Raw genomic sequence first — 12,760 nt, forward strand, 5'->3', positions numbered from 1 at the left:
GAATTAATTTCAATGAGATTAATTCCTCCGTCCTTCATCACTGAACCTCTCATGATGTTCGGAACGTTACTGTGGCCTGAAGGTGAGAAAATGAGGAACCTGAACATGCAGCATCATTCTTCTGAATGTCTCAATAAAACCTGCGCTTATCTCGAGATGTCCAGATTATGATAAAGTTTTGCAACAGCTGCATTGCATTTCTGGATTATTTTCTGATAGCTTTCAGTTGGCCTTTCTGTGTAAATTTCGTTAAAGCGACGGTTGTACGGTAAGCAGACTTTCACGACAAAAACAAAACCTAGTTCATCCTTTGAGGCCGCATTGATACTTTTAAGTGCATATATGCATGAGCGTGAAGCATGCAAAAGCTGGTTGGTTATGCAGACAGAGAGGGAAGGCAGGGAAAGGAGGATGTTGGCTGGCGGAAGCTCTGCTTAATGCTGATAAAAGGAGCGCTTGGTTCTGAGGAAGGGAACTGCTAACTGCTGTGGTCGCTGGCATAGGCAGTGGAGAGGGGAACAGTCTGCACTTTACCACCACTTCACTTCTACTTATGTAATTAATTCGAATTGTTTAATACTTGTGAAAAACACCTCTAACATTTGACTAGAATAAAATGACCTGCAACAACTTTTTTTTTTCCTCCAAACGTGCTGTGTAGGTGCATATTTTCCAAAAATAAAAAATAAAAAAGCAACAACTAATGGCCTATGTAGAAAAAATATATATCATAACAAATCCCTTTGAATATTTTTTGTTGTAAGCCTTAATAATAATTAATATTCACCTCTCTGCAAAGTTAACAGTCATTATCTGGTGTTTGCATGTGTCATTATGTGGATTCATTGTTCAGGTTTTACTCATCACCCACTCTACCTGTCATCGTTATCACTGTGGTATTGTGAACAATCACCTAGAAACTCCAATATATTTTTGATAAAAGAGAGGGCATGACACCCAAAGTTCTTTTAACCCTGAACAAGTTAAAGGCAGCATGCTGTTTCCTCTCCACTCAGGGCAATTTTGAAATCTTAGCGGCTAAATTGTGTAAACATAGTGCCGTATTGCGACACTTCATGGTTCTTTACCACAACGCTGTTATAAGTAAGTGTCAAATAAGTTTATATCTCTTCATTGCACTTACTTCTCTAGATGATTAATTTAGATATACCGTTTTGTTTCCAGTAATATTCAAAACACGCGTCCAAAAGGAGCTAACTGTAAGGCCAAACAATGATGTCATTTATGGACTAAGACAGAGGGAAATCCCCATCAGCCAGCCTTTTCCAAACGTTTCCCAGAAGTGGGAAGTAAGATAATTGGAGTTGGTTAAATGTGGGAGGATCCAGAAAAAAAAGATGCTGATGAGCAGGAGAAAACTGAAAAAAGCCCAGCAAATTGAGTGATTTCTGGTTGCTATGATGCTTTACAAAAAACAACTTTGTTGTGTGACACAGAGCTGAGGGCTTGCCGTAGTTGAAATGAGGTTTGAGAATGTAAAATACATTTCTTGGTAAACCTGTGTAAAACATTTTAATCTGTCTATGATATGCCACTCATGTAAAATAAATATTTGAACAAATACTTTGCTAATCAATTTGATAATTATTTACACTGCAATAATATTTTCATTAACTCAGATGTTGGGTTTTTGTCTACACTCATTAGGTTTTTCAAGTTTACCTTAGCAATGAGTTGAATTTCACTTTGCCTTCAGAACTGGCTCAATTCTTTGCTTTCATATGCTTAGCAAGACATCAAAAATCTTCGTCAGACAATTTTGTTCCATATCAGGCAGCGGCAGCAGATTTGCTGGCAGCAACAATGGTGTGAAGTGTCACCTTTCACCTCATCCATAGTGTGCTCTATTTGTTTAATATCTGATGATTGTGCAAATCATTGGAGCACAATGAAATAAGATTCAAAGAACCATCTTGAGAAGATTTGAGCTTTGTAACATAGTGTATTATCCTGTTGGAAGCAATCATCAGAAGACACATACACCGTGTCATAAAGAAATGGACATGCTCAGTAATACTAGTCAGGCTGTTGTCTCTAAATAATAAGATACCTCTGATGTGGGCTGCTAGATCTCACTGATGCATTAGATGCAATCATAAGTGACAGAAGCAGCGTGAACACTGAGAAAAATGTAAGCTAATGGAGGCAGAGTGATTTTTTTTTTGGCAATGTTCTGCTAAGAAATATTGGCTCTTGTGATTCATGTACATGTTACTCTCTGACATTCTAAGCATTGTGGCATAGCAATATCTTTCAAGAAAACATTATCGGTTCCATCTTTTTCCAGCAAAAGTGGTTCAGGAATGGTTTGTTTGATAAGCACAAGAGCAAGTTTTAGGAGTTGACTTGTCCTCAAAATCCATCAGTTTCCTTTACAAATAGAGCATCTGTGAATGTTCTGGACAAGCAGTCCAATCCAAGAAGGTTTCATTTTTATGTTTAAGAAACCTATAGGAACTTCTGCTAATGTTTTGCTGCCAGATACCACATAGCACAGTTTCAAGTAGTAAATGAATAGGTCGGGAATGTTTTGACAGTTAAATGGGGAGCCGTGGCAGAAAATCATAAAATCATAAGCTACCCAAATAGCGTAGCTTATGATTGTATTGTATTGTATTGTTTTGTTTTGAATGACATTATAGGACTGCACTGTATTGAACAGTAACAGTATATTATTTACTTTAAAGTATTGGACTTCTCATCTCATAATATATATTTTCTTTTTTACTGAAATGAATTTGTCTCAAACTCAGATTTGGAGCTCGGTAAGAATCAGTTCTTTGTAAAAAAAAATAAATAAATAAAAAATTACAGCATTGAAGGATAACTTGTAATATAAATTTGAGTTAGAATAAACTGAATAGAACTACATCTAAAAATGGATTTTTGTTTGTGTCGTTAATGGCGCATTTTATTCATAGTCTGACTGGGAAATTTCGACTTCCCAATCGGAAAAAAATCAATTGAACTTGTTGTAACACTTCCAGAATCAAAATGAAGTGGGGCTATGTATTTAAAGAAATATTAATTTGTCATTAGAATATTAAAGTAATCGTTAATGTTTTATCATTACTTTCCAATCAAACGCAAAGCTGTAGTAGTCTTTAGAGGCTCTGACTCGCATTGAAGTGATCTTTGCCCTATACGTACGCACAACGTAAGATGTTGCGTGGGCCAATAGGGAAGAGCCTCATTTTGTAAGTAGTAGGCTGGTGCTAGCCGGGTAGCTAGTTTGCTAACGAGAAAGAAGATGGATTCTCCAATACTGGTATTGTTACCGATTATATTCTTTCGTCATATTATACTGTTTTACGGTAAATAACTAGTTTTAGCAATTATAAACAAAGGACTGTAGTTATAGACATGGTAAAATATCGTTATTATGCTCGTCAAGGAGCTAGATTGACAGGGAGCTAAGTGTTGGCTAACCAGTTAGTTAGCTTCGTTTGTTGCTGATGTGGAAGTCCAGCGTCATTTTTACGACCTGTCTAGCATTTTAAAAAGTTTTAAAATATTTTATGAACAGTTTAAGATTAGCTTTGTGGCATTCATTTAATTTACACTCTCGTTCCTCTCCAGATATAGTTTTTGCTGTAGTGTCCTGACATGTGACAGACATGTTTATAATTCCTAAAATGATCGCTTAAAATAATGGCTTGTGTTGGCGTCTCCACAGGAACCTTCTCTGCACACAGTCAAAGCTGTACTGATCCTGGACAACGATGGAGACAGGCTTTATGCCAAGGTAATAATTTTCTTTACTATGTAATGTGATTATATAATATTACCGATATTTTATGCCTCTGAACTTCTAGCATGTCATAATAATTAAACAATATCTAAAAATGGTTAATATATAATAATGGTGACATACCTTTTTGTTTTTATCTTCATATATAAAAAGAAAATCACGTACAGTACATCACCCACTTGTAAGCTTTACAAGAATGCAAGTCATTTTAAGGGAAGCGAGTTCTGTTCAGTACAATTTTAGGTCAGTTGTATGCCTGCGGTAAATTTAATAGCCAAACTACAGTTTTGTGCAGTTCATAAAGACTTTTACCGAAAAATCAAATATTTAAAATTAAGCAACTTTGTCTATTCAGGACCAAGATCTGCTACGTTTTAGTTGATAATTTGTACATAATTAGCTGTTGTTATATCGTTTTTGTGTATATTTTAACACAGCTTTTTTTTTTTTTTTTACACAGTAAAACTTAGGGCTTTTTTTATTACAAGAGCAAAGCTGTCTGTGTGGTCTAAAGAACATATGTGATTAAACAAGGCTTAAAACAGAGCTGAACAATCTACAAGCTGCAAACAGTGCACAGTAAACCTCCCAAATTGTGACGACTGTAATTTTGTTTTTTTTTTTTGTAGTTTTTTTTGACAATGGTTTGTGGAATATGAAAAGTAAAGTAAAACAACATTTGCTATGCTATTTTTCTGTAACCAAAAAAATATTCATCCTAAATGTCATTGAGTTGAAAACTCATACAGTTAATAATTATAAATATTATTGCATTGTTTTTTTTGTAATTGACTGTCATTAAAAAGAAACTTGTTGACTGAATCCTTCAACATATATGGGGGTTGTGGGGGGGGATTTACATGTCAAGTGAAGTCACAGCAGCAACTCTAGCTGCTTATTTGTAATGTTCGTGAAGATATCTGGGCCTATGCCCATGGTTTAAAATATGTCCAACTTGCTTATGGTTGCATTTAGATTCAGATAAATACACAGTGCTGGTCTATTTACAGTATTATGACGACACATATCCGACAGTGAAGGAGCAGAAAGCTTTTGAGAAGAACATATTTAACAAGACTCACCGGACAGACAGTAAGCAATGATTTTTGTATAAAAAGACGTATTTATTATCATTACATTACCTCATTTCACATCTTAAGAGCATTGGGATTATTATGGTGTTTGTTTGTATTTCTTTTTTTTTCTTTTGTTGTTCTATCCTTTAAGGTGAGATAGCATTACTGGAGGGCCTGACTGTTGTGTACAAGAGCAATATTGACCTGTTCTTTTATGTGATTGGAAGCTCACATGAAAATGAGGTAAACTTAAGATTGTGCAATGTACTATTTGGGATGTAAAGCATCCATCTGAAATATCACTAAATTTCACACAAAATAATCAAGTTTTATTTATTGTATTTTTTTATATTCAAAATGTTATTTTATTTTATGGTTAACATTTAATAATTATTAATGTTCAATGATAAAGCTAAAATAATTCTAGGTTACCCTAAATGTCATCATGGTGTTACAACAATGTAACATTTACAGATATATTACGGAGAACCACGCGTGACACAATTTAACATGCTTAGCAAGTTGAAAAGTGTTTTTTTTATATTGCCTTGACTCTGTTATTTATTTAAGAAAATATAATATTTGTGCTTTTAAACTTTAAGTCTTCATTATTTAGACACACATTGAAATATTATTTGAATTTCTAAAGAAAACAAAGTGTGAGTTTTAATATCTTCTTGTTTCTGCTCTTTACAGCTGATGCTTATGGCTGTTCTAAATTGCCTATTTGATTCCCTCAGTCAGATGTTGAGGTATTTTTTTTAGCACAATATCAGTCGACCATTTAAAGTGGTGTCTAGGAAAACTGTGGTTTGCATTTATAATTTTTTTTTCTGCAGAAAAAACGTAGAGAGGAGAGCTTTGTTGGAGAATATGGAGGGACTCTTCTTGGCTGTTGATGAAATCGTGGATGGAGGGTATGTACAAAATTTTACAGCATGAAACCTTCAACGCCAAGATTTTTATTTTTTTTTCACTATCAGCCGGTATCTTTTTTAATAATGTATTGAACTTTTTGTGTCTCCTACAGGGTGATCTTAGAGAGCGATCCACAGCAAGTTGTGCACCGCGTGGCTCTCAGAGTAAGCTCTGCTCACTACCTTCCTTTCTAGAAATATTCTACAGAGTTTGGTCTTCCTTTTGTGAACTGTGTATGTATTATTTTTCTTGTAGGGCGATGATGTACCTTTGACAGAGCAGACAGTCACCCAGGTATACAATATATCCTCACTTTGGTTCACTCTCTCCTACTAAGTTTAAAAGATTCGTTAGATTGCAGATCTTTAAGAGTCACTATTCTACAATCTAGTATAAAGGCCGATGTTTCACGTCACGTCCTCTTCTCCCGCTTTGTCACTTGCCTACAGACTGCTGTTTTTTTGTTGCCTTATATGCGCAATGGTGTGCATGATAACTAATTATTCAGTGGTAGAAGGTAGCCAGCGGTAGTTCCTGTCTTTTAGTTTCTATGCAGCTCTGTCTGTCTGTGGGTGTGAGCTCTTCTTGATTAATGTTGTCATTTAGGAGATCTGAGACCGGCCAACGCCATTCCTCCTATTGCAATGATTAATAGCTGTGTCCAGTCTCGATGCTTTATGGTTATGATTTGGCTTTCATTCAATCAATTAAGATGATTAATTAGGTCTTCATAATTCCTTTTCATTTATATCACTTAGTCATTTTTTTGTGGTATTACTTCATTTTTTATCATTACGCTAGAGTACATTAATTTTGTTTTTCTTTTTTTTCTTTTTAATTCACTTGAATGTTTGTTTCCATTGTGGTTTGACAAAAAATGTACTGTAGACAGTTAAAACTTTGTTTTGTGTAATTAAAAGTATTTCTCTTTCGCAGGTGCTTCAGTCTGCCAAAGAACAGATCAAGTGGTCACTTCTCCGATAGTTGTCTTTACGCCAGCGTTAACCAGTGAGCCGCTGCTCGGCACGGACCACATGGCACTGATCTCCTCATCTAGCCTACATTTCTGTAGCAGTGCAAACGGCTGGTCGCGTCACACTTTCGGACTTCTACTTTCTGAAGTTTCCTTTTTTCATAACTTTTCTGCTGTCTTTTTGCTCAGTTTTTATTATCAAAGAGGCTAAAATGTGTACATTCCAGTAATTACTGGCCTGTTTTGTTGATTACTTAAAAAAAAAATTCTTCCAAATGTGATACACTGATAGACATCAAAACCTCTGAAACCATTCCATGTATCACTCTATCCTGACATGTAATCCTTTGAACAGCATGCTGTCGTTCACAGATCACTGTAAAAACAATAAAGTTGTGTTAAATTTACATGTTAAATATTTGCACCCAGTATTGCATTTATTACGTTTTATTTCCTAAATTGTTTAACATTTGTTACTTTTGTGTGCACTGAGGAAAACATAAAGCTTTATAGCTTTACATGGATTTAATGTTTTTTTAAAATCATCCCTATCAGTTACCCTTTGTTCTTGTTTGCATAGCTTTAAGAAATAGGAAAGGAATTCTTATTGAAGTGAAAGTGTGCCATCTACCGGTAATATGAAGGAATTACATAACTTGACAAAAATATTTCTGGGGGAGGAACTTTATTCCCGCCACTAGAATCAAAACTTGATGTTGAATCTTGTAAAATTTAAAGTTGTATAAGGGAGATAAATACCTTTTGCATGTTTATCTACTGATGTGCATCTTGGATGCCGTGTACACCCAGCTGTCACACACTTGCTGCCTTCACTAAATATTTATGAATGGGCTGAAAGGAATGCAAGAAATAATAGACATGACATCCATCTGATGTCTGATGTACAGTAGATTATTCAAAATTACCTTTCTTCCAGTTAATTCCAGATTTTTGTTTTCAATTTTTTTTCCTTCACATTTTTTTCAATCGTTATCCCAGACAAAAAAGGGTCCGCAGTACAAAGATATAAAACAAATACATACAAGAAGTTAAATAAGAAAAGAAACAAGACTAAAAATGAATAAGAAAAGCCTATTTTATTTGCTTTTGCAACAAATTGATTTCGAAAGAACAGTTCGTGTGCAATCTTATGTCTATTCTCCTAAAGCACTTAAATTGGTTTATATTGACATCCTTAAACAAATAAAATGTAAAAATACACAGAGGATTTTAAATGCTAACAAAATGTTTTCCATTTGAGTTTAAAGGCTTTTCACAATTACCTGTGTAATGGCATTTATTGGAGAAATTATGTTTTTGTAAAATGCCTCGAGAGATTTGTTGTGAATTGGCGCTATATAAATATACTGAACTGAATTGAACTGAAAATAGAAAACATTAGCCTGACCCATTAATCATATTATTTTGGCTTTGCTCCATTTTATCCTGACACACACCCTAAATGAAGTCCTAGGATGATGCTACTTGCTAAGTGTTCAGTGGACAAAAGTAGTAAGAAAGAGGATGGTAATTATTATAAATGGTCCCCATTAATACACCAGTTTACTGTTATCACGCCAGTTTGCTGGTATAATGAGAACAGCTTATGTCTCAGTGTGCGGCTTTAGTGCAAGACGTGGGGGCAGGAGGGGGGTTTGAAGGTTAAAAAGGACGAGGCCGGCTCGGGTAGGCAGCAGTAAATGTAATTAGATGAAATCCCAGGAAGAGCACAGCATGGAAGAGAGCGGGTTAAAATATAATCCCACCCGGGATGCTTCTCCAAGCTCTCACTTTTCATTGAGATGGGCCTGCAGCACAATCGGCATCTTAGTGACTTGCTGTCATCCTGTAATTACAGTTGCACCATCATAAAAAGCAGCCAGGTAATTTATTTTAATTATACAGGAATGAGTACAGCAGTTAGAAGCGTCATGGCCTGACATACTGTACATAACATGCAGTAAAATTGTCAGAGACGTGTGCGTTAGAGTCTCGTAATTGATCGATGCATACAGTGAAGGACTCGGTCCTTTCTCTTGTGAGAGTGTGTGTTTGTGGGGAGGGGGCGGCGGGACTTTGTAAATTAGTCAATAAATTCTCATCATCTGCAAGCTTACAGAGTCTTAATGCCAGAGTCAATGGGCCCCAGCACCCATCCGACAGTATGTCCAGGTAAACGGACACAAATAGGAAAACTATGCATGCATGGAAACGTACTTACAGCACCATGCACAATATCACCCCTGGTAAAGATGTGTGCAAGCCTTAAAATAAATGCAGGTTTTATTTATTTATATATAAAAGTTTTATTGCTCCTATAGCGTTGTTCATGGTGGCAGCACGTTGCAGCAGCTCTGTTTTGTTCTGACTTACTCTTTTTGTTGATTTTTATTCATAATTTTCTGGGTTGCAGCATTGGATGTTTGGATAATTAATACCTTTGGTTTTGGATGTTGTGCATATGGAAGGATTTTCACTCTTTTTCTTTTCCTTTTTTTTTTTTAACTGTCAGGCAGTTGCTATGATGCATAACTGTGGCAATAAGGTATTGTTTTTACAAGTGGGAGCAGCTGAAATAGCATCCAAAAAGCTCAAATAATACTTGAGCTACAACCCAAATTCCTGAGCAGTTGATGGACGCAGAGCAGGACTAAAGAGCAGAGAGAAGGAGGAAGTTAAAATCATCTCTTCCATTGATTATGATGAGGAACAATCGCATCACCAATTTCAACGTCTTTGTAACCGGCCAGAGATTTAAAGAGGAGCGGCAGAGAAATTGAGGTGTATTAACAGTGCTTGCAGACAACTGATGGTATCATCCAGAACACGTTACTCTGAAATATGCCTGTCATTAGATTGTCACAGAGCAACAGTCTTCAGTCAGAGGCCTCTTCAGATTTAGCAAAATCACTGGTGAGGTGGGACAAGGCATGTTTATTTGTATAGAATTATCAATACACAAGATAATTCAAAGTTCTTTACAGAAAAAGGATCAGGGATAAATAAATTTATATTAAAAACTACACAAAAAATAACTGCAGTTTTAGCCAACAGAAAAGAAAACACTATGCTGCAGCTATGAAACAAATATGCAGGGTAGGAACAATTTAACGGCAGTAAACAAACATTTGTTCAGTCCTGATTTAATGAACCCATCAGTTTCTGTATATCTGTTTTTTGAGCATTTGTTCTAGAGGTATCCTCACCCCTCCCTTTTACAGGAATTGAAGAACTGAGAATGTAATCTGAGAATCGGTTCTAAAATGTATTTACGACCAAGGCCATTCAGTATCTTAATGGTTCAAACACGATATTAAAATCTATCCTTTTAGCAAACAGTGAGGCAGCAGTATGGTGATTTAGGGTTGGCTTAACTATAGGCCATTTTTCTGTCACTGATCAGAACTCTGCTAGCAGCATTTTGGAGGGGCTGCAGCTGTCTGTTTGACTTTTATAAAGACATCAGTACAATAATCTAACCAACTGAGAAGAAATATATTCACCAGTTTTTCTGTTTCCTATTTTAACAGGACACTGTTTATTCAACTAATGATTTAAGATGCAAGCAAGTTTAGGAATATAATTTATTGTGTTCCTAATATAATAAATTGTGTTAACATTTTGATCTGAGGTTACAATAACAGCCAGATTTCTTGCATTCTTTGTGGTTTTAAGGCTCATTGAATGTCGCAGAGTTGTGATCTCCAACATATCTTGGAATAAGAAGTCTTTTCTGTTTTATGGCATAAAGTCTGAGGAAAATTATGGACACTCCAGCTCAGTTACTACACATGTGGTGACAGAAATATATTAAATTGTGTTATCAGAATAAACATAAGAAATGTTTCAGGTGTCACTCTATTATCAGAACTAAGTGGAGAAGACAGATGTGGAAAAAAACAGGCAGGTGAATCTTGCCTTGAAAAATCCCATATTTGATTTGTGTTTGCTCAACTTTATATCTCATTATAAAAATATAATTATAATTATGCAAAACACAAAGAAGCCCTAGTTTACATAACTGGGGGAATGAGAACTTTAATAAATTCTCATTCAGATTAGCGCACTACCAGAAATATCTCCTTGTTTTACCAGTAGTAAATCTGTGCACCATGACGTAAATGTAGCAGAAGTCTATCCAGAATAAACTGATGCCACTCTTATACGGACCCCAAACATTCTTAGAAAACATCTCTGCACATTCTTTCATACATAGCCCATGATTTCTCCTTAACTGTGTAAAAAATCTCACAAGCACAACTACTGTGACACAGGGACAAACAAAAAAAAAAACCATACAGAGCATTGTTTTTATGGCACATCATCCTGGTTTCTGTCAGAGAACTCTAAGCAGCTCATCCAAGTTTTACCAAACAGTAGAAGAGTCTATACAATTTCCTGAAAGCAGAAGGGAACATCTGTCCATATACCCATGACACTACAAAAAAAAAAAAAAAAACATTAACCAGGAGGATCCTGCATGGATAAACATTTAGAAATAGGCCATTAAAAGCTGCTTAAAGTGTTTGGAGTTGTGAATGCGTGCATGTAGAGTAGAGGAGATATGTGCCCAAGCCTGCTACCCCCCTCTCCCCCCCATCGCCTTCGCGGCAGCATTGTGGCAGCCTGACATGGTTTATGGCCCCAGTTGCCCTCTCTGGCTCTGTTTATGGATTCCCATAGAAAAAAGAATCATGGCCACTCCAAGGAAACCCAGCCAAAAACAACACCTCCACCATTGCACTCTTGCCTTCCTTTGCCATAACTCAACTCACTATTTATGTCTCTAGAAAAAGGAGAAAAAACTTTTCATAGTAATGACATAAGATGACTGTAAATTCTGATGATAATGTTTAATTTTTTCGTGTCATTGTAAAATAAAAGTGTCACCACATGTGTGTGGTTTATTGGATGTCGTTATAAGTTGGTAAGAAAAAAAAGAATGGGATTTTCTTTTTTGAAAAGGAACAGTGCAACCCCCATCCCCACCCTGCCATCACAGGTCTGATTTCACAGAAATCATTTATTTTTCAGTATACCTGTAAGATTTAATCTCATGAAAATGCTCAACTCTTATTGGATAATAAAATCACACCACCAAGGGGAATTGTTTGCTGAAGAAATATTCCTTCATCTGATGTGTTTTGCTTGGGCTTTTTGCTGCGTTCTCTTGCTTATAACTCTTTCCAGAGAGCATTGAATTGGAAGATGGTCGAAGAAGCTCTTTATTCTGGGTTTAAATGCTCCATGAGCATGCCGTGCTTCTTCTAGGCTGAAAAAAAAAGCCCTCCAGCGTTAAACCTTGTTTAGGTTTGCTCTGCTGCAGGGGGAATTCCAATGTGTTCTGAACTTGCACAACTGGGGCACATCTGGTTGAATGGGCTGAACTGGACTCTGGTTTACCCCCTGCTTCAGACCCCCACAGGCAGGCTGTAATCCAGAAGGCTTGCCACTAATGGAGTTGTGTCACAAAAGTCAGAGGCTACTGCTGTTATCAAACAGTCAGCACAAATGCACAAATTTCGGTGTAGATATGATGCAAAAGAGCCCTAAAGAAGGCCCATCAGTCAGTTTTTATAGTAAACAGTCAATATCAGACACATGTATGGCGGTTGTAAACCTTTATGAGGGCTATTCCTTAGCTTCAACTGCATCTGGAAGAAAACCAAAAAAACATATTTTTTTTGCAGTGAAGACTAAGTCCATCCTTCCCCGTTTGTTAGTTTGCTACAGAATTTGCATTTTTCTTTTCCCCTTTGTTCATCTTCGAAGATTGCAAAGAAATAGATTTTCCTTGCATACCTCCACCTTCACTATATTTCCTTATTCACTTTTCCTCACTCTCTTCCCCTCCTTCCCCATGGATTCCCCCAACCACACCAAGACATCGTTAACAGAGCAGCCCAGACAGATTTACAGCCATCGTCTTTCCATTGGCCGCCACTGTGACAGCTGAGATTTAACGCTGCCTTCTCATTGGCCAAGGCGGGACAGGTTAATTTACGGCTGTACTGTGATTTG

The 12,760-nt window shown here is 36.4% G+C and overlaps 1 protein-coding gene across 1 annotated transcript; it reads left to right on the plus strand.

Moving 5' to 3' along the window:
* Nucleotides 1–3,131: 3,131 nt before the first annotated feature.
* On the plus strand, nt 3,132–7,155 carry copz1 (COPI coat complex subunit zeta 1). The gene is made up of 9 exons (XM_008413731.3): nt 3,132–3,289; nt 3,698–3,766; nt 4,783–4,864; nt 5,000–5,091; nt 5,545–5,600; nt 5,688–5,765; nt 5,879–5,930; nt 6,022–6,060; nt 6,703–7,155. Exons 1-9 carry the CDS (start codon nt 3,272–3,274, stop codon nt 6,748–6,750), a joined length of 534 nt encoding a protein of 177 aa, XP_008411953.1. The 5' UTR covers nt 3,132–3,271; the 3' UTR covers nt 6,751–7,155.
* Nucleotides 7,156–12,760: the final 5,605 nt, after the last annotated feature.

This window comes from Poecilia reticulata, chromosome 7, assembly GCF_904066995.2.
Source record: "Poecilia reticulata chromosome 7, P_reticulata-male-v2, whole genome shotgun sequence".
NCBI classification, from domain to species: Eukaryota; Metazoa; Chordata; class Actinopteri; order Cyprinodontiformes; family Poeciliidae; genus Poecilia; species Poecilia reticulata.